Raw genomic sequence first — 27,708 nt, 5'->3', positions numbered from 1 at the left:
TCAGGACTTGGTCATGGTGCCAGCTGTAGGGTGCTCTCACCCAGGGCTTTCAGACGGCAGCAAAGGATATTCTCCACCAAGGGGCTTCAGTCACAGAGGGCAAGCTGGTGACTCCACCTTTCCCCAGCAGAACAAGTTGGATGGGCTTGGTAGAATGTCATAGACATCCCGGATTAAGAAATGTATTCAATCGAGCTCGGCTTTCCAAAGGTTGACCCATGAGACTTTTGGGCTCCAGTATACATATGGTATTATTATTGTATAAACAACTGCCAAGTTGGAAAAAGCCTGTTCTTGACATTGGATGTTTTAAAAAGGCCACGATAGACTTGTAAAAATTGACTGAAAAGTATGTTTTATTAGCCATTCCACCTCCTCAGGTCAAATTCTGTTTTAAATCACAGAAATAAATATTACCTGATGCTATCATGTGAATATATATGTTTGTTTTTTTTCAAAAATTGCTACACATGACATGAGTCATGTGATAAAAAATTATTGTACAGACTTTTTATATTCCATATGGAATCCAAAAGTTGTGGGAGGGGCCTATTTACAAACAATGCCAAAATGTTGTTCAATCTACCCCAAACTTGAATCAGCCTAATAAGCAAAGGATTCTACCCCACATTGCAAAGTCACAGGGGGCACAGTCCAGTATTGATATCGGGGAGTTTACAGCATCGAGTTGCTATAAGCACTGTTTTGTAGTTTCCCACGTTGAACATTAATAACGAATAACTATGCTAAAAGAATGCTCAAAAGATGATGGAATTTGGTCTCAATTATGGTGATGAACCATACGGGCTCCAATCTGGGAACCCAGCGCCAAATGAAAAGGAAAAATAGCGCCCTCTGCTGTTTTTGACTATCTCAGTTGGCTCTGGGAGGAAGAAAACGTAGCACCCGTGCGCAAGGAAACCGGGGTTTTGGTCTGCCTTCAGCGCATCACTTCCGGTGGTGCGACTATGTTTTCATTCCCACTAACAATATTTCTACACGGAACACTAACACCACTTCTCCCAGAGAACATGGATCGTTTTGGTTATAAGCCCACTTGTTTCTATGATGAAAGAGTTAAAATGTGAATATCTTTCCGTGGTTTTGTCTGCTCCGTGGACGCTATTGTTAAATTAGCTTCGGTTGGTTTCGAGAGGGGAAGGATCGACGGACACGTGAATCCCGCCCACTACATTTGATTGGGTAAAGCGTGGCCTGCTTCCTGATCTGAAGGCACGCCCACTTGTAGCCCAGTGCACACACGTTATGACGAACCTCCCCGACAGATTCAAACGCAGAGCAGAATCTGTTCTTGAGAGATTATACGGACTCCAACATAAGGAGTGGAGCAGCGATCATGAACTTCTGTCTTGTTTAAATATCAACATTATTTTTACGTATCTTAAGTGTGCTGTGACTCTGCTTATAAGTTTGAGGAATATAAAGATTATAAATCACTCAAAGCTCAAAAAAAGTTAGTGGGCTACACATATGGATATCTACAGCGGCCAGCGGTGGGAAAACAGTCGTTTGTTAATAGAATATATTGCTGTGAAATGCCACAGAAATGCTACAGAAATGCCATAGAAATGCCACAGTTTAACCTTCATCAGGTGAAGGTAACCCTCACCTGATGAAGGCCAAACTGTGGCCAAAACGTAAAATATTTGTCGGAGCAAAGCCGTGTGCGGATTCTTTTAATTCGTTCATTTTTTAAAAGATTTATTTTGGGGCTTTTATGCCTTTATTTGACATGACAGTAGGCTGACAGGAAATGGGGAGAGAGAAGGGGAGTGACATGCAGCAAAGACCATCGGGATCGGGAGTCAAACCCGCAACATTTTGCCAGGCTACATTGAGCCTAGGTGCCTAGACCGCTACTCCAGCGGTCCAAGTCAATTATTTTCATTATAAGCCTTTATTTAATGTTACACTATCGTTTACATTGCTACCGCTGAATATAAACATAGTGTCATCACGCTGTTTGACTATTTGGTAGCGTATATTTTCTGTGAAATCCCAGAAGGATACTTTTACTTTAATGTTACACGTATCGTATCATTACTGTACATACATTAGAATGTTGTGTTGCCGGTTCTGGTCCTTATTATTACTACAGTGACCTCAGTTAGGTTACTTCAGTTATAAAAGTAGACGGTTTGCACTATGCAAAACAAGGATACCTTCTGAATGTTTTTCTTATTTGAAACCATATCTTAAAACAAAGCACCATTAGCAAAGTACTATTCTTTCAGAACCGGGCTTGTCAAATGTGCATGGGACTGTATAAACAGGTGGTTACACCATCTAGCAGCACATTCCCAATGTGATGGGAGGCCAGAAGTGACGTGATTTACATGCCGTGATGATAATTGCACCAACACAATTGAGAGGCCTCTAAACTACTCTGAGCCGCAAATGCCAAAAGTTGCACGGCATGTCATAGAAATGTTATTTCCCCCCCCAGCTTCCTTAGGTCCCGATGGCTGCGACCCACAACTTAATGTCAGGGCAACCACACTTTGCAATTTCTTGAAATTGTCCAGTTATTACTTATTACATTTTCAATTTAGACAGGCATGGGAGCCACTGTCATTTACATTCCTCGCCTAATTTGAGTTCCCAGTCTGGCCCTGTACAAACATAATTGACAGAAGGCATAAACGATCCTAATCCTTTATCATAGATTTCCCCTACTGCCCTGTGCCTTTCCATAAACGCACACAACGGCAAAACAATGTCATCACATGCATCACACATACAACTAGAAAAAGTGCTCCTCGGAGCACAGGTCTCCACCAGGTCAGGTAGGCTATTGTGGCCTCCTGGTGGCGCTATAATAGGCCAACGTGAAAAGGGTGCCATTTCTTCTTAGGCCTTGCACGACAATCGGACACTGACTGCATTCATGATTTGAGGCATTTTGTTAAAAACATGTGTTTAGCTAAATTAGACCTGTTGGTGGCGCTATAACAGGCCAATGTTAAAAGGGTGGCATTTGTTCCTCAACATAGTGTGAATGTGCGTGCAAAGTTTGAGCGCAATTGGACGGTGCGTTCATGATTTGCGGAATTTTGTTCAAAACAAGCCAATAATGCAAACTTTAGATGACAATTTTAGCCAATCAGTATGGAATATGAAAAATCAAACACATCCGTCGTGATCACATGACTATAGAGATCATGTGTACCGATTTGCGTGAAATTTGGATAAAATTGGAAGGAGTAGTATAAAATAATGTATTTTACATAAGTCGGCCTCCTGGTGGTGCTATAAAAGGCAAATGTGAAAAATGCAGGGCAAAGGTTTTTCCTTGACCTCTAGGGAGTGTGCATACAAAGTTTTACACAGATCGGTGCAATTATAGGTAAAAACACGAATCGGCCTGTTATAGCGCCACCATGAGGCTGATTTGAACATTTTCAAATGGTAGTTCTTCCTCGGCCAATGGGAATGTGCGTGCAAAATTTCACGGAAATTGCATGCTGTGTTCATGATTTGAGGCATTTTGTTCAAAACGGAGCACTCCTGCAAACTTTGGAAGACATTTTTAGCCAATCAGGATGGAATATGAAAAGTCTGAAAGACTCCTTTCTTTTAATGACTATAGAGATACTGTGTACCGATTTGCGTGATTTTTGGACAAAATCTGTAGGAGTACTGTCAAAAAATATGTTTTGCACAAATCGGCCTCCTGGTGGCGCTATAACAGGCCCATGTCAAAAACTTGGGCCAGAGGTTCTGAATTGGCATCCAGGGAGTGTGTGTGCACAGTTTTGCTGCGACCGGGCCAACGGTGCCGGAGATTAGCTGTTCACAGACAGATGGACGGACGGACACACGGACACACGGACGGACGGACGGGGTGGAAAACATACTCTCTTGCCATGCCTTTCGGCCTGGCGGAGACAACAATGGAGAAAGGTAGGGTTGTGCATCCTGGCAGAGATTTGCGCTCCACTGAGAGCACCTTTCTAGTTATGTTTTATCATTGGCCGTGACATAAACAGGCAGGTATTTCATTCTTTTGATTTCTGGAACCAATTATCTAATTAAGCATAATGTTGTCTTGTTGAAGAGTGCATTATACCAACATGTGTTATTTTGTGATTTTTCTGACAATGTTTTCTTACTGTTTGCATTTCCTGTGCTGGGGCTTAGCCCACACAGCAGGCTCCATCTCTGCAGCTTTATTTCCATATTGTCCTGGACAGCAGGATATGTTTTCTAGCCTCCTGCTTTTTAAAGTACCAACAAAAGTCTTTGTTACATTTTTGGGAATGCCCCTATCAACATACATTTTATACCATAAACTCTGAATGGCCATTATCTGAGACATATGGCTACATCATAGAGGGATGTAGACAGATTTTCAAATGATGTACTGGTTAAATGGCCAACACACTTGTCTTGACAAGAGGCCTGACACTGGTGTCAGTCAATTGGATTCTACAGTGCCATCCCACACCTGCACTTTGTAAGTCGCTCTGGATAAGAATGACTAACTGTAAATAGCAATCCTCTCAATTGTGCTCCTGCTCAAGATTGCAGAGGCCAAACTTTACACCTTGGCTTGGACAATTTTTAAATAGTGTTGTGCACATCACTGTTGAGCCTGCCACCACAACATAACTACAGAACTGACAGCTGTATTTCTAAATGCCCATGCAGGCACTCTGGATGTTTTTCCACACACACAGAATGGTAGGAAAGACGACACATGGGTCTGAAATGACAAATGTGTTGTGGCGTGATGAGCATGACATAGAACACAGTGCTGGCACAGTGCAGTGGGAATTATACAGCAGCAAGACGTTTAAGGATGCAAGCAGGGCAGAGACTAGGTCCCATACTGCCAGTGTGCCTGAAATACAAGATTAGTGTCAAAAAGAATTTCCTTCACAATTATATATTGTGTTTTTACTACCATTGTTAAAATCCCAAGTGTCTTATTAAGCTGCAAACTGGGGAGACCTATGCAAATGATTGACAGACAGAATTCTTGACAAAAATTAGTGGATTGTCAAAATTATGGATAAGCAACTATCTGATGATGCTGGTTGGTAGAAGTTGTATTGAGTTTAAACCAAAGAAAAATGTATGCTTTCACATCTGTGGCATCTGCCATCATTGAAATATATAGCTATACTACTAGGCATTCATTTACTTTACAACTAATGCTAACGCAGTGACTACACAATTCTACTCCAGAAATCTACAGTTAGACTTGTCTCTTGTCTCCAGCTAGATGTGGACCTCGTACAAATGCAGATGAAGTAAAAAGCCTGGAAATGAATGCTGCAAAAGTAGGCCAACGTTATTACCCTCATAGAATGTTTTCATTTGGACTGAATGGAGATTTCTTAAGATCTTGGAGATGGAAGTCCTTGTATTAAAAGAATTGCAGCACAGTATCTGATGATAAAATGACAACTGTGACATAAAGGGAGCAAGAGGAGAATGCAAGAAATGTGAACCACCATGTCTTCTTCTACTTTCTCACCCAGGAGAGGCAAGCCTTTATCTATAGCTAAAAGGAGGTCATTGCTGGGAGCTACACTTGCTGCTTTTGTTCATAAATATATACCTGTGAGATCATAAGACAATGAGCAAAAAAGTAAACTGAATCAAAAGCATGCCATTCCTTCCATGTTCAAAAAAGTAACTGAATCAAACGCATGGCATTCCTTCCATTTTAGTGTGATCTACCTTGCCTTGATTACTGTAACTTGATTCATCTTTATGCGTACAGAAAAAGACGACTCCATTGTATGAGCTACCTGCAGAGCCTTACTGCACATTAATCGAACCTTTTATCCTCTTTCTGGGGACCCCCCTAGAACCCCCTCAAGGACCCCTAGGGATCCCAGGACCCAACTTTGAGAAGCAGTGGTATAGAAAACAACATGTCTCCTCCGATACATATGGAGTCACCAGCTGCTTCTTTTCACCTGATCGTGAGGAGTTTCACCGGTGGGTAGCCTCCCCACACACTATCAGCTCCCTAGTGAACAGGCACCCCAACAAACCTGTGGATAACACCCTCTCCAACTGGCTTTCCACCTGTGAACACAGCCAATTATGTTTGTTGGAGCGCCTGGCCAAGGCAGAAGAATCCAACCCCAGGAACTTTACCCCTGTGACACCTGGATGCCCCCCCCCCCTCACCTCTGAGAAGCTTATTTTGAAGTCATTCTTCAACCTCTAACCACTTGAACCCCAGCATCCAAGACATCTGGTGTGTAGACGGAAAAAAGCGGTCCAAGTACAGAGAGAACTCAGGTCCAGTTTACAAAGTCTAGAGGGTTTAACCCATTAAGACCTGAGGCCGACATACTGGGTGATAAAACTCTCATGAAGCAGCACATAAAAGAAATAAGCAATTGGACAAAGGTTCCCCTATATATTTGGTTTAAAGAATGTAGAGACCAAAAAATAGAAAGAGAGGTACCTTTATTAAAATGGGTGGCATATGATAAAGACTTTACACCAGCACAGCTGGACTCTAGATTTAAACGATGGAATCGGTACGGTATTACAGCGTACTGTCTGATTTCATCCAGTACAGGCTTGGAGAGCTTCCAATACCTCATTGATAACCACAATCTAGAGAAACAGGATTTCTACAGATATTTGCAGTTAAGGCATCATTTTGACAAAAACATAATGGCTGAGAAAAACGAAACAGACCTCATCAATATTTTCATTGATGCCTATAAAGGCAATACCACCAAAAAACTGGTATCAAGAATCTATTCAAGTATACAGACCGCTAGGAACCACTCCACTTTCTATGTTAAACTTAAATGGGAAGAAGAAGCAGGCATAACCCTAACAGAGGATGAATGGCTGAATATATGTAATATAACAACCACCACCACTAGTTCTGGCCTTTGGAGAGAGTTCTCATGGAAGAACATGATGAGGTTCTTTATTACTCCGAGGAGAAAATACTTACAAAACGGTACACCAGAGTCAGGGAATTGCTGGAGAGACTGCAATAAGACAATGGCTGACCTCTTCCATATATTCTGGGACTGTCCAGTAACCCAAAACTACTGGCTAGAGATCGTATCAGATATCAACACGATAATGGGTTCTGAGCTTGAATGTACTTTTACCAATATTTACCTGAGTAACATACCAACCAAATTTAGCACCGCAGATAAGTACCTTCTTAAAATACTATTGGTAGCCAGCAAGAAGGCTATAACCAGGAAATGGCTGGACAAAAACCCACCAACGAAGGGGGAGTGGATAGCCATTGTGCAGAACATATACGAAATGGAGAAACTAACATATTCTGTAAGACTCTGTATGGATAAATTTGATAAATACTGGTTAAAATGGATATTACATATGAGAATGGATATTCTGTGATATTCCAATGACTCAGGAGTGAATCATTGGAATATCTACTGGCAAATTATCATGGACTTTAACATCAAAGACAATCAAACTGAGATCTCTCAACAAAAGGACTGAAGTTACTTCAGCTTAGGATCCCTCCCCTCTGGACTGAATAGCCCACAACATAAGAGTGTTAAATATACCTGAAATGTACTCATTTAATGTAATGTGATGCCCAACATGACCTACCTGTTCTAAAAAAGAAAAAAGAATAAAAACAAAGTTTAAAAAAAAAAAAAAAAAGACCTGAGGCCGATTCTACAAAATGTCTTCTAAATCCTAACAGGGATCCTTTAGGGTCAAGGAACCCTAAAATTATATGTATTTGGCCGCTGACCCCCATCTCAAAATATTTTCTAATAGGGACCCCCTTGAAGCAAAGATTTGAGTCAAAAATGTTCTGTTATAATATATAATATAATATATATTCAAATATTTGCACAAATGTTTGAGATTTTTCTAAAATAGCAGATCTACAAGTTCATAGCGTGGCACCTTTGTATATCTGCTATTTTTGAATAGCCAAAGTATAAAATAATGGTTAAAGTGGATACACAGATGCGTTCCCGGTTTTAATGGGTTAAGTGGCTAATTAATCTGAAACGTTGAAGTACACACAGGAGTCTGACTAACACTTATCTTGTTATATTTATTATATTGTATCAGAATAACAACAATATATATATATATATATATATATATATATATATATATATATATATATATATATATACACACACACATATATACACACATTTATTTATGCATTTATTGATTTATTCCTAGCTAATGTTAATGGAAAGTCATTGGGAGATTTGTAGCATTTACCAATTCCAACAAGAGTGTCAGACAAAACCAGTAGGATGTTGCCTGGGAGGAGATTTTCTATTTCTGCTGGTATTATGGACCAATTAGATACGCTGCAGGCACACTCTTCCCGCTTGGAAACGGCCCAAGAAGTGTAATGTAATCTGAAACATGCATTGGATGGCATACATATTCCTTCTTCCTAGATAATCCCTCTCACTAAAATCTTTATATACCAGGGCTCAATCCTGTACACCCATGTGTTTTATTTGTAGTGCCGTGACAGTCTATTGAACATTTTAATCCTGGCATCCTTATTCTGGCCATGCATGTAATAATAGGCGAACATTTAAAAAAATAGCTGATCTACACACTCACAATGCGTTGCATTGCATTGTGAGCTTGAAGATAGGCTATATGTTTTATTTATTTTTTACTTTTTATTTTATTAAAAAAAAAAGCTTTCAGGTGTTTTACTCAAATAGACTGAATGTGTGGAATAAGGTTGTTGGCTCTGTATAGTTTTTATCATTTGCATTCAAATCTAAGGTTACATTTCAATTCAAAAGAGACACAACATAATGGTTCATATTTTTCAAACTCGTAAAGACTGTAACTTCCATTTCAAAGTGTATTTCATACTTCTACTCTACATTGACCTGGTGCGGGGAGGGGGCAGAAAAATAATGAACCTAACAGAGATCGTGGTTCAGTCCTGTGGGGTTGTTTATGGGTAAAAGTAAAGTGATGAAAACCACAAAATATGACTTAAGAAGCCGCTCAATGGCGAAGGTTTATTTATTTATTTTACAAAATGTTCTGCTATTCTGCTAATAAACAACTGCCACACAAACATAATGGACTTTCTGTCATTTGATTTTAGTTTTCTCACTTGTTATTTATTTATTGAAAATAACTTTGATTGAAAACACAGTGCAATCTGTCAACGTAATTCATTAATTTGCCCTTCAATGATTTACCAAATGAAAATATGGCTGGAGAGCATATGAATTGAAATGGCTTCGCTATAACAGCATCCTTATCGATCAGGCCTGTACTCCATAAATATATAATTATAATATAAATAAAGGTAATTCCACTACATTTATCTACTGCAGGCTTTTAAAAGCAAGTTGATAAGCCTTCTATTAAGCTTCCTAATTGTTTCAATTATTAGTTGTTAGCTTGTTGTTAGTTATTAGTTTAACTTCCACGTTGTAATAATTTTTTTCAGCAAGATGAATCTCAATATTTCAAAACACTACACTACAAGAAAAACCTCTTTTGAACAATAGAGATCAATCATTCACACGGTTCAACTATATGATGTCCTCTTTAATAATCAAAAGTACTTTCATTTTTTGATTGATTGAATACTTTATTAACGGTGGCACAGATTTATGCCTTTTCAAACATACGTAACTATTCAATAAAATACAAAAAGTAGTTTTATGATGTATTATGCGGTAATGAGAAAGTCAATAAAATGGCCTGGGTGTCTTTTATCTTTTTGTAACTACTACTACTATTATGTCAAAAAATGTCATAAACATTTAAGAGGCATCCACTCCTCGTCCTGTGGTGAAATTCAGCATAAAGTAGAGGTAGATTTTCAAGGTCACACTGAGTTAGTTTCATTCAGCATCAAAACCAACTGTCTCAGGCAGCACATTTCTGCTTAGCAACAAACGGTGCTACCAAACAAACTGTCCATGACCTTAAACGTGGCTGGTTTTAACTTGTGCACTATTATCACAACTATCATCACTCTGCTGCCAACCTTATCATCACTGTCACTTGACTTTTAGGCTGTCAATCATTTCAATTACAAGCAACCCTGATGCTAATCCTTTGCATTATACCTTGCTATCCACAGGGCACACCCCAGCAGGGCTCACATGTCCTAGTTGGAGGCTGTAATCCCCCTAAAATGTGTCTTTCCTCTCGATCTCATTACGGCAAGCGGTATTTCTGTACTACATCTAGACTGGCAGCTGCTGCAAACTCGCACTTCATTTTGTGGGGAGTTGCTGAACCTCAAAGTCCAGAGAACACACAAATAATGCAGGCCAAAAATATAACATCTCTCTCTATATGCACTGTTTTTCTGTAGTTTAAGCTGTAGCATTAAAGATCCGAAGGTCTGAGAATGCTTTGAAGGTTTTACTCATAACCAAATGTGCTGGGTTTCTTCTCATGCACCTCATCAAGGTTCCTCCCTCTGTGTGTCTGGCCTGTTGAGCTATGCATCGGAGAGGAGCTAGTACAAAGAGAATCCCAGATCAACCCCAGCACGACAGCGGATGAATACAGTCACTCACAAGAGGCCTAAACAGCACTGCCTGTACTTCAGCATTAGAAAGAATAAAATGTCAAGGAGTTTGCCATTGAAAAATCAAACTTGTACTTACCAGCTTGCTGCAAATGTCCCCTTACTTTTACCCCTTGCTTTATCCTTACGTTTACCCTTTACTTTACCCTTAATTTTTAACAGTTATTTCTCCAAAAATGTATATAGTTTCTGTTAACAAAGGAATTATGAATCCTCGAGATTCATAATATTTGGAAACACTCATGATGTATACATTACAGAGATTTTATTTTCTTCATGAAAATGGATCACTTCCACAGACATTGAGTTAGAGCGTCATCGTCATGGCTGTGGTTTACAATAAAGTAGACCCTGGAAAGGCAGAGAGGAATTCAGCTATTTAGTGACTGAATGTCAGAATACTCAAAATGGGTGACTTAAGTGACTTCGAGTGTGCTGTGATCCTCAATGCCAGGCATGATGGTTTCAGTATCTTTAAACCAGCCATCCTTTGGCCTATTCATACACAGGACTGTTGCTGACTGGACCCAAAAACATGCAATCAGCAGCAGTCCGGTAGGCAAAACTGCTCATTGATGACAACAATTGAACCAAAATGGCCAGATGTAAGCTAATAGCCAGGCCACAAACAAGCAAATAACAGGAGAGCACAGCAGTCAAGTGGTGCTTAAAGATTTTGGGCACTAGCTTCAAAGCCTTCAATTTCTGTATAATTTTTGCTCTCCCAACACTGTCGTGCCCTGCTCTGCTGATTTGACAGGAATTCTGAGGCCATTATCATCTATATTGGTGGATATAAATACATTCCTCCCACACAGACGGGAAAGGAATATAGATTGTTCAGATCCTTTTCTTAATTACTATTGAGAAAGTTGTCATTAGTGTAGCTGAAATGTTACTATCCAGCAAAAAAAAGAGCTTGTGAAAGTCAGTCAATGTCGTCCCTAACATGCACAGTAAGGTGTATTGTTGCTGGATAATTAAACACAGTGTGCTGAGTGTTAAATAAACTTGAATAGATAATAATACAAATAATTATGTCATATACACCCACTTTTATCTCCCTCTCAAATACACATTGGGGACAGTATATTTGTAATTTGATCTCTTTGAATATCTGGAGTTCAAGAATAACATAGTGATAAAGCTAAGACTCTTTAATTTCTGCAATGAAAAATTCTAAACATTCAATTACATAAAACTGATTTCGGAAGAGCAGGTCACCTTTCATCAGTCATAATTAATAAAATATATCTTAAAAATGTCAAATTAATTTAAAAAATCTCTCTAACTCATGTGTCTTCTTCTTTTGAGGCTGCATCACAGTAAAACTGCTGAAAACGGGTAAATTAACTGCAACAGGCAGTCATAAATTATGCAATTATGAGTGCTTTAATTCTTTTTTGCCTTTATCCACACTACAAATGAAACAAAACTGAAGCTAACATTAGCTTTATCAGGTTCATTAATGGGATAAAGTTGGACCAATTTTATACAAATGGACAAAGCAAACCACTGGCTTAATACTACAGTGGGGGGATAGAGAAAAACTTGGATATACTTAATTCCTGGCTGCAAAAGCAGCCCCTTCCAGTCCAGTCTTTTTGAATTCAAATGAATGGATATTCCTTTGTGTAAAGTGTTTGAAGTTTCCTCACACTCAGCTGTATTACACAGTCTGGGCGATTAAAGTTTAGTTTAAATAAAAGATTTTCTAACAACACATAATTTGTATGTTTAGGCTTACATGTGGCTTGGGATATTGATTCTTCCAGATTTGAAGAAGCAAAAGTTTTATCTTGAAAGGAGTAAAGTGCAAAAGCTAGGCATTTTACAGTGCTTAATTTCCAACAAAATTAAATCAAAGAGAACGCGCAGCAATTTTTTTCCCTCCCTTGCCCCTTTCATTTGCTTAATATATTAATCTATTCTCTTTTATCTGTTTGAGATTATATCAGACCTTTGCTGTATCAGTGCAATCGCAGTCTCTGCCGCTAGTGTCACCATGCTGTCATTTCAAGCACCTCTTTTAGGACCAGTGTCACCATGCTGTCATTTCAAGCACCTCTTTTAGGACTGACTGGAGGATTTGCAAAATTGTGTTGAAATAAGATCTATCTATAAGATGTAACTATTTGCATTTTTTATTAAGAGCTACATACATAAAGCATAATCACTGATGTATGTTTTCATTATTTATGTTAGGATGATCTGAAGTACATTCAGTTCCTTCTCCCGTCCTGACATGTCATCGGAAAAGTGTACCTACAACAGTATATAGGACAGAAGGCTCAAGTTCTTAGCATTCCTAAGTCTGACAAACATTAGATAGCCTATTTGGGCATATTTGGCCATTTATCATTTGTGGCCTACATGTCTTTGTTGCCAATATCCAAAATGGACCAAACATAATATTATAAATGATCACCCTATTGACCTATGATCAACTATCGACACTGGTGCAATATGATCAAACCTGGTCGATGACTCTGAGCTTATACAGTATGTCCTTCATTCAAATGTTGGCACTACGTTCATGGTGGTGTCACATCATTCTCTGATGTGAGAACATTGCCCCCTACTGATTTCTTATTGCAGTGATTCTCAAGCTATTTCATGTCAAGGACCCCCTATGTATTTGACCACGGACCCCCATCTGAAAATATTTTGTGCCAGGGACATACAAGATGAAAAATTCCAAAATCTTCAAAGTTTTGGAAATATTTTTTTAAAACAGCTGATGTACAGTATATAGGGTGAAAATGGCTACAGTACACAGATTTTTATGCTATATTAACTGATTTTGCTAGGGACCCCCTGGATCCCCCTCAAGGATCCCGAACCCCACTTTGAGTACCTCTCTCTTATTGCGCACTTTGGAAGGTTGGAAGTGAGGATTCATTTATATTTTGTTGTATGACCGTGTCGCTTGCTGAAAATAACGGATCTTCAAAAGAAAGATGTGACACATCACGTCCATTTAACGTCAATACTTAAGTTGACATGGGGGAAAATACAATTTGCACAACTTTACATGTTTTTACTATGGTAATATATCGGAAAGCAGTTGACATACCATCATCCCTATCCATCATGTTCATAAGACTAAATATATCCTTGCTCGACATACGCGAGTCCCATCCAAAGCAGTGAAGCACATTTCTCATTATTATCAATGTCTAGCTGAGCCATTCAACAGACTGGTTAGCAGATTTACAATGAACGGCAATGTCCCTCATGAGAAATATTTGGTATTCCAGCAACAGCCCTCCAACTGATGTTAATCTGTATTCAAACAGTCTGTCATGTCAGATGAAAGCATCCAATTAGAAGTCAATTCTACTCGCTATTTCCCATCATGCCAGCAACATTTATATTCTCTCTCAGCTCGCAAAGATAGCTCTGTGCCAGATAGTTGCAGGGAATTCACTCCTGGTGAGTATATGAGCACCCCTGCTGTGAACAAAGTATGAAAACAAGTGTTTTATTGTAATCAGAGTCCGGTCTAGTAAACGTCTCGTTCCTTCCTTGTGGCTGTAATGTGAAAAGACACAAAGTAAACTGCCATCCTTTTCAGTCTTAACCCTGGTTGAAAAACGGAGAGTGCAGAGAGCCGATGAGACATTAGAGATGCTTTGAATTGAAGCCTCATGCTGTGAGGTTACCACAGGCCCTCAGCATGACGCTTGTCCCCTCACCAGGTGTTCTTAGTAGAGATGAGCTGCTGATTGAATTTCACTCTACCGCCCACATGATAATACTGGATTTACAGTATGTGCTGCTCTCACATAATATCCCCCGCCCTGTTGATTGCTCAGGCTAGCTTTGAGAATATCGGCTTAGTGATTATATGGGTGGCATTATGCCATTTTCATGACAACCACAGCCTTAGTCCATTTTGGAATAAAATAAAGCATCTGCAGTAGGCATAATTTCAAATGCAATTGAATGACCTCATTCATAGATGTTAAGGTGGTTCCCCATCCATTTGTTATTATGTGCTCCAGTTTGAAGAATGAATGAATTTCATTCATCATCATTAGCAAAAGGGCGGAGGTCAAAGACAGTGTGAGTCTATTTTAACAGAGAAAGAAAATAGATATATCACTTACCGTTTCTTTTCAGCCTTGCACTTGTGCAGCGTCAGCCCATTATTGGATTAGTCGTATTTTGGGGATACTCCCATGGCAGGAGAGGCATAATTCTTCTATCTGGAAAACAGAATTACATTTATATTTTAGATGGCCTTGGCCTATAATATGGCTCATAAATCATAATTTGCTTCTGTGAAAATGTTACAGCATATAATTTCCACCAAGTTTCATTAAATAAATTCTGCCATCCATTCTCATGCCATTTTGCTAGAAGACATACCTTAACCATGATTGTGACCATGACCTTAATTAGACCCAAAATGTATTCATCCCTTTCATTGCAGTCTACTGACCATTATTTCCCACCAAATGTCATGATATCCCACCATCCAAGTCATCACTACTTGAAAACATAGCTTTGCAAGCTACCAATTACTTCACAATTTAATTGTGATTTAATTTGGTTAAATAAAGCCACCTGGAAAAAGTAGTCTGAACTTCTACTATATATAAAATTGACAATGTTACATGTGTAATGTCATATTAAACTTTATTAAATTGACAAGCAAAGTCTGTGTTAATACTACTACTACTACTATTATCATTATTATTGTTGTTGTTGTTGTTGTTATTATTATTATTTTATGTGTTCTTAGATTTGTATTTATTTACCTTTGAAGGAGAGAGTGTATAAACTCTCAGCTTGCACAGCTCACAAGTAAAAACTTAGGTTTGACAGTGGAGCTAGTCATGCATGGCCATGATGATTCTTTCTCAGTCTGAGAGATTCGGGAGATTCCATGATGACGCTGTCTGTCGCTATGTGAGCACTGAGCAACGCCCACCCCCTTTTTCACATGCAGTACTAGGCAAAGGTTAAGTGTGTGGTGGTGGTTGCTTAATGAATGCAGGTATGCCTTCACAGCAGTCAGGATTAAATAAATGCAGGGCGGCTGGTCAAAGGGGGGGTTCAATAGTAGAGAAAGCAATGGTAATATCTATAAATTCAAGTAGTCTCTGTCTGTCTGTCTGTCTGTCTGTCTGTCTGTCTGTCTGTCTGTCTGTCTGTCTGTCTGTCCTTTGCATATCTCAAACTGTTCATCTGCTCAACTTCAAATTTGGCAAGTGTATTGCTGTGGACCATAGAGTGTAAAACTAAAATGATGGATATGGTGACAGTGACTTCACTCATTGGTTTGTTGAGCCCTGTTATGAAGCAAGCCTGGATTTTAGCATTTTGTCCATGCACATATTGAATTTAGCAGAGAAGATCGCCCAACACCGAACCAGCTGGAAGAAATTCATGAATAACCTATGCTCCCCAAAGAGCAAAAGGGTTTAAGTAAGAAATATTGAATTTGACTGTTGCCATTATGAATTTTTACAGACAGAAGTGACCATATTGGAGCCTACCCACCGAGAAGGTGGAGCTGGTGATTATATAATAAATAAAGAGAATCACTAACACCATCCTTAAGGCTCCAAATTCTTTGAAATTTCAGTAGTTTACTACATGAAATTACAAGTAACCTATTTTTAGTACTTTATTAATGCAAATATTAATGAAGTTGAACTGCAGCAAGCTACTGGAAAATGTGGCTATAACTACTAGTTTAATTGCAGTTCACATCATGTCCCGGTTGGTACAATATAAGCCTAGTGTGTGTGTGTGTGTGTGTGTGTGTGTGTGTGTGTGTGTGTGTGTGTGTGTGTGTGTGTGTGTGTGTGTGTGTGTGTTGTGTAATGTGTCTAATGTGGAAGTGGGCTCACAGATCAACAAAGTGTCAACAGGGAATATAATAGACATGTCACTACAAATCTATCAATAATAGGCTACACTGACTCATCTGTAGATCAGCAGTGCAAATACATAATCCTAATTAGGCATTTTATTCATAAATAATGAATAAAAACGATTACTCCGTCTGCATGGTACTTAAGCCAATTAAACAATTAACTTTACTAGACTGTCACAAATAAGTTAAATTGTTGTGTTAAATTAAACACAACAACTAATTACATATTTCCATGTAATTTTGTCTTACAGTAGCCTGTAGCCTATGTCCTTCCCGCACACATCAGGGGTGATTGACAGCTCCTTATTATGTGCTTTGATCAGATTTTCATGGAGGAAAGAAATATGCTCATTAACTCTGAGTTCTGCAGACTTGCAGAGCTGTCAGGAGATCAAAGAGAGAGAGAGAGCTCCGTGCATGACTTATTAGTTATTATTAACACCTTAGAAGTATACCTGGCAGGCTTTTTTTGTACACCATCTATTTACAGTAACACCACCTCTATGCCAATAACAAATCTGTTTGAGAACTAAATAAATATAGATGAATCAATTCATATAGAAATAAAACATGTGAATCAATAGATAACCAGAACTGTGGGCCCCTAGGAACATTGGGCAGTGTGGCGCCATCTTTCAAAATGTTAAAATCATGTATATAGGCAGTGGTGGGAAAAGTACACACAAATACTCCAGTAAAGTAAAAAAATACCTCAAAGTTGTACATAAATACAGTAGCCTACTTGAGTTAATGTACTTAGTTACTTTCCGCCTCTGAGAACCACTGCCAGGAGGGTTGGATAAGGATTCTTCTCATCGTAGTGTTCCTTTTGGGCCAAGAACAGATTTATTGGCTCAAAGCACAGTCAGTTAAATGTTGTGTTTCGTTGCGTCCAATCGGTGATGGCGTCTCAGGTCCCAACAGGGAAACGTGGGGTCGTAAATAATGTTGCCATGTCTGCTTATTATAAGCGACTTTGGGCTTGTTTTTCAGCTTGTAAATATTTGTAGTGTAGTTGCATATTTGGGCTTGTTTAATGTTGTTTAAACCAGTGTTTCTCAAACATTTTCAAGTCAAGGATCCCCAAATTAATATGTATTTGCATGCAGACCCCGGGTCTGCATGCAAGTGAGACCCCCATCTGAAAATATTTTAGGCCAGGGACACAAGATTTGTGTTGTTAAAATGTTTCAAAATTATTCCACATTTTTCAACTTTTCAGTTTTCTTGTTTCTTAAAATCTTTAAGAAAACATACAATGGCTTTTCAAATAGCCAATGTATGTTTAAAGGGCCAAGGGCTCGCTTCTTTTGGGCTTGTTTTCACAGACCCGGTTGCTTGTTTCTCTCGCGAAACCTGGCAACGCTGGTCGTAAATCCACCAGACGTAAGGTTACAGGACGTTCTGTCAAAACAACCAGGCACCTATACAGTAGCTTCTCTCCGCAAGACGATATACATTTATTCTTAGATGCGGCCCTTCATTTATTTATTTATTTTAAGTTATTTGAAAAAGCGTCCATCGTCGTCACCTCTTCGGCACGTTGACTTTCCATTGAGTGGCAGTTATATAACGTATAACGCGCTTAAGTTAGCCGCGTTAGCACAGTGCTGCTGCTGGGCCCTGGTTGTCAGCTGAGGTAGCTAATGCTAACGTTTAATATTATCATCTTGGCTCGAATGTCAGACAATACGACCTGTCGACTGTAGTTCAGACTGGTTATAGGTCTGAAAAAGCCTTGTAAAACGCCACTGGTTGGGAAGTGATAGACAGACACGCGCGTTAGATGAGTTGCTCAGCAGCACGACGAGGTTAGATCTGCAACAACACTGTCTGTCGGTATCAACCAAACTGGACAGGACGTTGGATCTGGTCGGGTTTAAGACGGGTTCAGCGGGATCGCTGACCCCTCAGAAGAAGATGAAGAAGAGGAAGGAGCTGAACGCCCTGATCGGACTCGGGGACAGCAAGAGGAAGAAGACCAAGAAGGGATCCGGCCACCGGCTCCTTCGAACCGAGCCTCCGGACTCCGAGTCTGAGTCCAGCTCTGATGATGATGAGTTCAGCAACATGGGCACCGTGGCAGCCTTTGGGAAGTGAGTGATTGACCACAGAGATTAATCAATGAGTCAGTCAGTCAAGGGTTTCCTATGGCAGTGGTTGGTTCTCAAACTTTGTCATGTCAAGACAATTAATATTGTCAAATTAATTTGTGGCCAGGGCCCGGGCTTCTGACCCCTTCTTACAATGTTTTTGATTTGTGTCGTTAAAATCTTTTACAAAAAAAAAGAAAATAGCAGATCTACAAGCTTCACACGCGTTGTAATGTATATAGCGCCTTTCATGAACCCAACTAAGGACGCTTATGTTGTAGATCTGCTATCTTCAAATAGCCAATATAAGGGTTAAAGTGTATGCACTGATTTTGATGCCGTTATTAACTAGTTTTGCTGGGGGTCCTTAGGGGGCTCCATGGTGTCCCCGGACCCCACTTTGAGAACCACCGGCCTATGGCACCCAAGAAGTCTCTTGAAAATATATCCATCAATGTTGCATGAGTCTGTGAAATATTAATGTCTTCTGTGTGTTTGGCATTCTTTTCAGGAGAAGTTACACGAAGTGTTGCAGTGTGTGCTACCCCTTGTTCCTGTTCATCATACTAGCTGCCTGTGTCATGGCCTGTGCTGGTCTCATATGGATGCAGATTGCACTGAAAGAAGATCTAGACTCTATGAAAGAAAAAATGCGCACGAGTAAGGCAAAGTTCACACAGATTGCCTATCTGAAATGACTGTCATAAACAACAGACTGATTTGGAATTTATTGTGTCCGGCTCGGTTATCCACTTTCCTGTTGTTAACATCTCAGTGTTGTATCCTTCCTAACAGTGGAATCCAGCCAAAAAGCGTCGGCGCACGAAATACCAAAACTAAGTGAGGACCTGAAAACAAAGCAAAGAAAGCTTGAGGATATTGAAAACGGGGAAAAGGGTTTGAGCAAACTGTGGTCTAACCTGACGGAGATGAACAGAAAGGTAAGTTGTCATTGCAGCCTTGAATTGACAGACACTAGCTTCTATGGCATTTGTCATAAATGGAGAATCTGGCAGGTTCGAGTATTTCCGCATAGCATCAGCTAACGCATACATTTAAAGAGCAATTCTATAATTGGGAGACCAGTGCGGGTTGTCGTTGTGCTGCAGGTGTTGTGAAATGTAATTGTTTGTTTTACTCTTCTAGATCAGTTTACTAGAATCAGCAGTCAACCATCTAAAGGCCAACATCAAATCTGCCTCAGACTTGATCAACCTTCCAACTACAGTTGAAGAACTCCAAAAGGTAAAGCCAAAGGAAGAAAGTCATGGAAAAACAAAAATGTGTCCTAAACTTTTTAAAAGCTTATAAAAGCTGTGCATAATTATAATATATTGTTGATGATAATTGTTTTGCTAAGAAGAAACAACATTTGAGAATTGAAAACTATCCTGAGTGAAAGAATCCTATAATAATAAATACAAATGTGGGGCTCATATCTGTTCATATTCTGAGATGACCTACAGTAAAGATGACTCGATTTATAAATTATCTTTTCCAGAGCGTGGCCACAATTGGCAGCACACTAACAAGCGTGCAGCATGATGTTAAGACTATGCAGTCTGCTCTTGAAAATCAGAAGACAAATACTGATGATTTGAAAAAGACTGTGGTAAATATATCAGCTTCCTACTTTGCTCAATGATTATTTTTTGATAGTCTTACAAGACTGTTTGTATATGGACAGTTTTATAAGATGTGACATGCTCTTCCTATATCATTGGGATGCTGCTAAAATTTGTTATTTTCACCTCTATGAACAAAACTGCTTCATAAGACCAATGTTTGCATAACTAAGAGATTTGTAGCCTGGTAAACCCTCCCTCCGGAAATCTCATTTCCATTTGATCACTCCTGGAATCAAATGGAAATTAGATTTCCGGAGGGAGGGTTTACCAGGCTAAGAGATTTACTGAAATCTGAACATTTGATGGTAGTAAATAGTAATAGCAAAGACCTCATTGCAGTAGTTAGTATAACTAAGAGATTCACAGAACAATATATGTATATTTTTTACATGCAACTACAATGCAACTTTCATGAGTTGGCATTTCCAGTAGACTGCCCCAACGCTCCTGATTTCGTGTATAGAGGGGCGGGTGTAAAGAGCCGGCGAGAGACTGCGGCTGATCCCATTGGTTCACCGATCTGTCCGTCAACCCCCGCCCCGTTAACACAACATTACGAGCGACGCCCACTGCACTCTGGTTGGTTGGGAAGTGAAACACTTCCTTATACCGAGTACACCGACGCGCTGGGCCAGGCTTTTATTTTTTAGCAACACTAAACAATAAAAGCCTGGAGATCGAGGCTACATTTCCAGTGACACGCTGACAGTTGGCTCAGTTGACATTTTCAAAGTGGAAAAACAAAATCTCCTGAAGATTTCTTGTTTGTCTACATATTATATTTTATTGTCCACGGGACGACAGGACTTGTGACTTGTATCACAAGTTTACAGGTGTGAAAGAAATACATTTCCGTGCTGTAGTTACAAAAAGGGGGGGAAAGGATGGTGTTGGTCTTAAGCCTTGAGCCAAAGCGTTTAATTATTTAGTATGTATAGCGTACATACACACATTCACACACCGACGTGGAGGCAACCATGCAAGGCACCAACCTGCTTATCGGAAACAGTTAGAGGTTCAATGTCTGGCTCAAGGACACTTCGACACAAAGCCAGGAGGAGCTGGGGATCAAACCGGGAACCTTCCTGTTCCCAGGTGGCTGCTCTACCTCCTAAACCACTGTCGCGCTGTTGTTTTAGATTTTCATTCATAATACATGAAACAAGTACCGATCTCTATTTTGGGAGCTCAGACATTTTACTTTGCTGAGCAAAACTGGGTCAGATATCCATGACAACTTCTGTCTTCTGACATTTCTCTCTACTTTATTCTTTGTAGGTAAAATCGGATGGCAGATGGGAATAAAGATTCAGTAGCTATTTCTGAGATAAAAGTCTCATCCATTATTAAACAAGCACCTGTTCTATATCTTTTTTCATACGTCTACATTGAAGTAACTGTTTTTCTCAATTGCCTCAATGTTTTTCCTGAAACTAACTTCATCCTCCAAACTCAAGTGCAATCCCCAAAAGGTTAAAATGTATAACACTATACCAGTATACCACCCGTGCAAAATTAACTATAACAATCAAAATGATAACCACAAGCATCAAAGACACTAAGTCAATCGCTAAACAATGTCACTCAATGTGAACCTTATGATCATTGTGTAAAATACATGAATGGTGCAAGTATTTGCATCAAAACTGGACAAATTGTGTGTTCGTAATATTCCGTTTCATGTCACCCATAAATGTAGTAAATCTAGTTTTGCTTGTTTGTTTACTTTGCAACATGGTTGAGCAAACTACTCTAAGTGCAACCTATGTGATGTCTGCCACCCTTACAGGACATTATTTCACTTGTCCATATATTTATTTTTCAGCTGTATGACTTGGTTTTGTCTTGCTGTTGTAGGACATAACTGACCTGAAAGAAGCTGTAAGTGAGGCTAACAAGACCCAGGAACTGTATGAGTCCCAAGTTGGTCACCAGATCCACTCTCTCATCTCTACAGTCGCCAACCTTTCTCAGAGGCTGTACTCTTTAGAGCATGGGCCTGAACAAGAAACAAACATAAATGTGAGTAAGATGAAGCTCCATATTCAGTTCCTCACAAGAATATAAGCAGCTAACTTGTTTAGTTTCATATGCCACATGATTGGTGAGCACCTTCTTTTCATTACATCGTAACTAAAGGACTCGATGGGTGAGACTGCACGTGAGCCCAGCATTGGCAGCCAAGCAGCCGAAGTTGTTAATGAGGCTACTACAGCAGAAGCATCACCTAATACTTCAAATGGTACTGTATAGAATGTATTATTACATTGGTGTATTATTTGTTTGCCTCAAACCTAGTCTGAATGTTTTATTTTATTCTTTGCAGAGCAATTCACACCAGTATCAGAATCTAAACAAAAGAGACGACGGAGATTCTTGACTCCAAAACACTCCAAGAGGAATGTTGGGCCAGGAGCCCTAAAGCCGTTGTCCTCGCCCAGTGTCAGTTCTCAGAAAGGTCAACACTGCTACTGTTTAGTAGTACAAAGCAATTCACATCTACAGCTCCAGAAGCACAGCTTTGATGTAATAACCATGAGGCCATGAGCATATATATATATATTTTTTTTAACAATTTCGAAAATGTGTTTATACAGATCCAGAGGACCTCTTCTAGCAGATGAATTTTTGGCTTATTCTGTCAGAATGTCCCGCCAAGGCCTGAGGAACCTATTGGGAGCTACATTTCCTGACATACTTATCATGGCGTTCTATGACAAAGATGGGGACCAATTGGTACTCAGACAGAACTGAAAGCTGCAACAGGTTTGTGAGCACAGCATTGACGGCAATGAACAGTATTGAGAACACAGAAGGGTCCCCGGTACATGGGGTGCGTGCACACCCTTCCTGTGACTGCTGCACTTTTCTGAACTGAATATTTATCATGCCGATTGTGGAACAATGGCACTGGCACGCCCCCTACTTCCTCACCTGGTTCGCCACACTGCGACTTTGTCCACACCGGACCGAACTTTAGAATTTAGAGATGATTGTGCACACACAATTTCTTAGTGTTCTTGTTTTAGCAAACCTTGTAATAAAGTGTCATGAACCATTTGGTTTATTATTTTACAGGTGAAATATGTAGACTTGCAGGTTTGGTTTGTTTACCTCCCATCTTTCTCATCTTCATGGAATCTTTCTAATGTGCAATTAGCTGTGCAAAACTGGAAACTTGTTATGTGCTACATGGCAGATGTCCCTCACATCACCACATAATAACTCACCTGGTTTCACACACTTGAACCTTACTTTCACAACCCAAGTTAAAATCTCAAGAATGTTTACAGACTACTAGAAGCTGAATGTTTGTTTTTTAGCCAAACTTTAATGAAGTATGAAGTACATTATTGGACCTAAACATAATATTCAAAGCTCATTTAACATGTTAGACTTGTTTTTCCACATTTTGTGATTGTGTGTATTCCTTGTCCCAACAAATGTATCTAATTCCTGCATTTTAATTTGGGTTATGAGTTTCTTAATCATCTGTAGTGAGGTTTTGATTTCTCTTTATTTTGGCAGTTTTAAAGTGTACATTATTTGAATATTGAATATTTCAAAAACACTTTTGAAGTGGATAATCTCACAATCACAAGGGGATATGTAGCAATAACACAGGGAAAAAAATACTTGCAGATATTATATAGTGCTTGCGTTAAATTTGTTTAAACTAGTAATTTTAGAACAAGGTAGGAGGCTGCACGTGCACTCCGCTCACATTGTGCAACAGGTAGTATGAGAGCACTGACATCACTCAATAGTTTTTATTTGTGTAGGCCTTGGAGCCATTTACTAAACACATTGTCAGGTTATATTGCATTTGGTCAAAAGAAATTACTGTGGCATCCACGAAAATATCTTGTATAGGGAGTGGTTTGTCAGGTTTGCTTCTGAGGTCTTTTGTGTTGTACATCTTAAATTCTATTAATTTGTGCTTTGCATGTTGCTCAATGTAACATGGGCAAATATTTAATTTATCTTTTTAACTGTTTGCAGGACAATGAATAGGCCTAATTAAGCTATATACATTCGACAGCTTCTGATATTACATGAAATATTTCCATACGTTTTTTTTTGTGTGTATGTGTGGGAACTTATGAATAAATATAGTATTCAAATCAACTTATTTTTGTGGTATTTGTATGAGATTATCAGACTTATCTTTTAATTCACAATTATCTTTGATAACTCATTTACAAGCCAATGCTTTACTGGGGTAATACAAGCTCTTAACACTTACAAACCTTGATAAGAATACAATGTCTTTGCACAGGTTTATAGCATACAAATAAGCTTATTTTCCAAACTCTTGTTTCTAACCAATTAAGCCAACATTTCGTTCACCAATGTTTGTAGATCACAATTGTAGGGATTTAGGCAAGCGCCCCTTTAGCTCTCCAGTCGCGGGACAACAGGTGAAGTAGCTCCTCTTCATCCTCCTCCTCAATGCCTTGGTCTGACAGTTCGTGAGTCGTCACTTGCACAGACATGCTCTTTACCACATCCCTCTTGTCCCTCAGGACTTCGACCCTCCTGTAGCATTCAATCTGCTCATCGATTTCATCAATCTGGCGTTCAAGACGACCCTCCTCGTCGTCCTCGGCCACGATAGCCTCTGACTTTGTGCTCACCTGGCGCATTTCTTTCTGAAACTCATCCCATTCCTTGTCCATCAGGTCTTTGGGTGCCTCGACATTTCGCACTTTGGCGTCTCTAACTGGATCATCAAAGAATCCCTCTGGAAGCGCTTCTGCTGTATTTTCTTTCTTCGACGTGCTTTTCTCTGGCTCGTCTGCTTTAAGAATGGACCCAGAATGAGAGACGGAGGGGACGGATGGTATTGAATTGTCAAAGAAATCAGCGGGGAGTCCCTCTGGGGCAGATTCACCCGACACACCTGGGGTACCTTTGTGGTCAGTGTCATCTCCCTCATCATCATCATCCTCGTCGTCGTATGTTCCAGCCAAAAGGCTGAGCGTAGCAGATTTCGTAGTAGAATGAGCCTTTGGTGCCCTTTCCATTGGCTTCTTGAACTCAAAGAAATCTACGGGTAGCCCCGATGTTGACTGGCCTGCACTTTTTGCCTTTTTCCCATCGCCGTCTTCGGACTCCGATGCTTTCCTCTTCAGTGGTTGTTGTTCCTGGGGTGTCTGACTGGCACCCGAACTGTTCGGTTTAGATCCTTTGAGTTCGGACACCTTCTCCTTGTGCTGTTTACCCAGAACATGAGCTTGCCACAGTATCTCCGTCTTCACCTGCACCAGTGGTGGAAGAAGTATTCAAATATTTTACTTAAGTAAAAGTAGCAATACCACAATATAGAAATACTCTGTTACAAGTAAAATGCCTGTGTTCAAAATGTTACTTGAGTAAAAGTACAAAATATACGTAATTACCAAAAGTGAATGTACTAAAATGTTTGAAAATAGCAGATATACAAGCTTGTATAAAATACAGTAAAGTTTAAAAAAAAAAGTAACTCAATTGTACTTAAAGGGGAATTTTGGACTAAAGTTTTCTTACCTTTTCTATGACGTTATGATATCTTAGGATGAATGGTACAGTAGAAAAATTTCATAACTCCACCCCTGAGCCGCCACAGCTTAAAAGGTGCGCGGATAGGCCTTAGGTTAGATCACATATTTTAATAGCTTTTTTCTTTTTTTTTTCTGGTGAGATCTGACGTTCATAGTGACAGAACACTGTCCCAAAAAAAAAAAAAAAAAAAAAAAAAAACAGAAGTCTTGCTAGACGAGATTGAATCGAGATTTCAATCTCGTCTAGCGAGACTTCTGTTTTTTTTTTTTTTTGGTTGCATAGTGTTCTGTCACTATGAACGTCAGATCTCATCAAAAAAAAAATAAAAAAAAGCTATTAAAATATGTGATCTAACCTAAGGCCTATCCGCGCACCTTTTAAGCTGTGGCGGCTCAGGGGTGGAGTTATGAACATTTTCTACTGAACCATTCATCCTAAGATATCATAACGTCATAGAAAAGGTAAGAAAACTTTAGTCCAAAATTCTCCTTTTAAGTACAGTATTTGAGTACATGTACTTAGTTACTTTCCACCACCACTGACCTGCACTTTGCACAGCACGCAGCTCAGGTGGTCCAGGCTGTTGTACTTGGCGAAAGGAGACTCCACACGCTTCTTCTTCTCTGTTGTTTGTTGCCTCTGTTTCTCTCGCATTAAACGCCTCAGCTCATCTTGGTTTATGACCTTCTTGCCCTTTTTCAGAAATAAAGACAAGAAGTCTCCAGTTGCCAGGCACTATAATACTGTAAAACATGACATTTGCACACTGAGATTTCAAGGTTTAAAACTAGAAGTAGTCAACCCACTAAGAAGAGGTGGGGACAGAGACCGGGAACTATTACAAAAGGTAGGCTTACTGGATCCATTTCCTAAATACAGAGTTCCCAAAGGGATTGAATGAAGAGTTATTATTGAATTGTTTTTTTGTAAATCGAATTATTTGGTTGTGGTGTTTGTGGAAACGGTAAAAAAAATAACTGTAAAATGCAAGTACTATTTATGATGCATTTCATGTGAACATTGACAGTATTATGAACTGTGAGTGAATTGATTGATTGAAGCACTTTATTTAGAAAGACATGGAAACGGTACAGGTAAGTACAATTCACAATCATATGTCCTCTAAACTGGATCGCTCATAAAAGCACAATGGCTTATTTAAAATGAGATCCCCACGCACTCAAATCATGATGACATTTAAGAAAACAGACAGATATACACTACTCAGCAGAACGTCATACTATCAGCTTACATGTTACTGGTATGAAAAACAAGAAATATATACAATAAACAGTTGGGGGGGGGGGGGGGGGGCTTATGTTAAGACTTTGACAGGGGCTAGTTTGGAATTGCAGCCTCCTAAAGGTGTTTTGAAAGTGAGTAGGGTTTTACACTCCTTTACTCCTTTTGATTGGGCATTCCACACAATTGTATTCACTAATGAGACACAGCTGTTTAATACTATCGCATAGCACACTTCCTTTTGATTTATTTTAGTTTGAAACGCTGAGGAAGGCCGACGTACTGAAACGCGTCCGTGACTGCTGCTGCTGCTGTCAATCTTTTAAAAAGAACATGAGAAACTCCTAAAGAGAGTGCGGATAATTATTTTATTGTACCTTTTTCATGGGTGCCATTCTTTCTCACAAGAACAAGTTCGCTTGTTTTGTTTTCAGCGATCTGCGACCGACTGCTACTCCGCTTGTTTGCAAGGAAGAGAGAAAATCAACACACGTCTCATAAAGATGACGTACATCCACCCATGCTTCGTCGCACTACGGTGTCGCGCGTGCGCCGTAAAGACGGCAGATCTACAAATTCACAACATGACGCGGGTGCGAGGCGTTCTGTGAGCTTGTAGATCTGTTATCATCGGTATTATGTATACAATGTATTACAATATTTTGAAAATGGCAGATCTACAAACTCACAATGCACGGCTATTTTCAAATGGCCGAAATGTATACAGGGCTGAAGTGGTTTAATGTATGTTTTGTAATAATA

The 27,708-nt window shown here is 39.5% G+C and overlaps 2 protein-coding genes across 2 annotated transcripts; one reads left to right on the top strand and one right to left on the bottom strand.

Annotated features, from left to right (window-relative positions):
* Positions 1-17,830: 17,830 nt before the first annotated feature.
* efcab14 (EF-hand calcium binding domain 14) lies at positions 17,831-24,288 on the top strand. Its single transcript, XM_080441060.1, has 9 exons — positions 17,831-18,535; positions 19,044-19,192; positions 19,328-19,473; positions 19,679-19,777; positions 20,034-20,144; positions 22,018-22,182; positions 22,300-22,402; positions 22,487-22,618; positions 22,758-24,288. Exons 1-9 carry the CDS (start codon positions 18,360-18,362, stop codon positions 22,775-22,777), a joined length of 1,101 nt encoding a protein of 366 aa, XP_080297186.1. The 5' UTR covers positions 17,831-18,359; the 3' UTR covers positions 22,778-24,288.
* znf830 (zinc finger protein 830) lies at positions 23,473-27,465 on the bottom strand. The gene is made up of 3 exons (XM_080441062.1): positions 27,324-27,465; positions 26,248-26,397; positions 23,473-25,421 (listed from the first exon to the last, which is right to left on the bottom strand). The coding sequence occupies exons 1-3, from the start codon at positions 27,339-27,341 to the stop codon at positions 24,540-24,542; spliced, it is 1,050 nt and encodes a 349-aa protein (XP_080297188.1). The 5' UTR covers positions 27,342-27,465; the 3' UTR covers positions 23,473-24,539.
* Positions 27,466-27,708: the final 243 nt, after the last annotated feature.

This window comes from Gymnoscopelus braueri, assembly GCF_963280865.1.
Source record: "Gymnoscopelus braueri genome assembly, chromosome: 10".
Lineage (NCBI taxonomy): Eukaryota > Metazoa > Chordata > Actinopteri > Myctophiformes > Myctophidae > Gymnoscopelus > Gymnoscopelus braueri.
The sequence above is the reverse complement of the archived record's forward strand: the minus strand, read 5'-3'. Positions and strand labels throughout refer to the sequence as shown.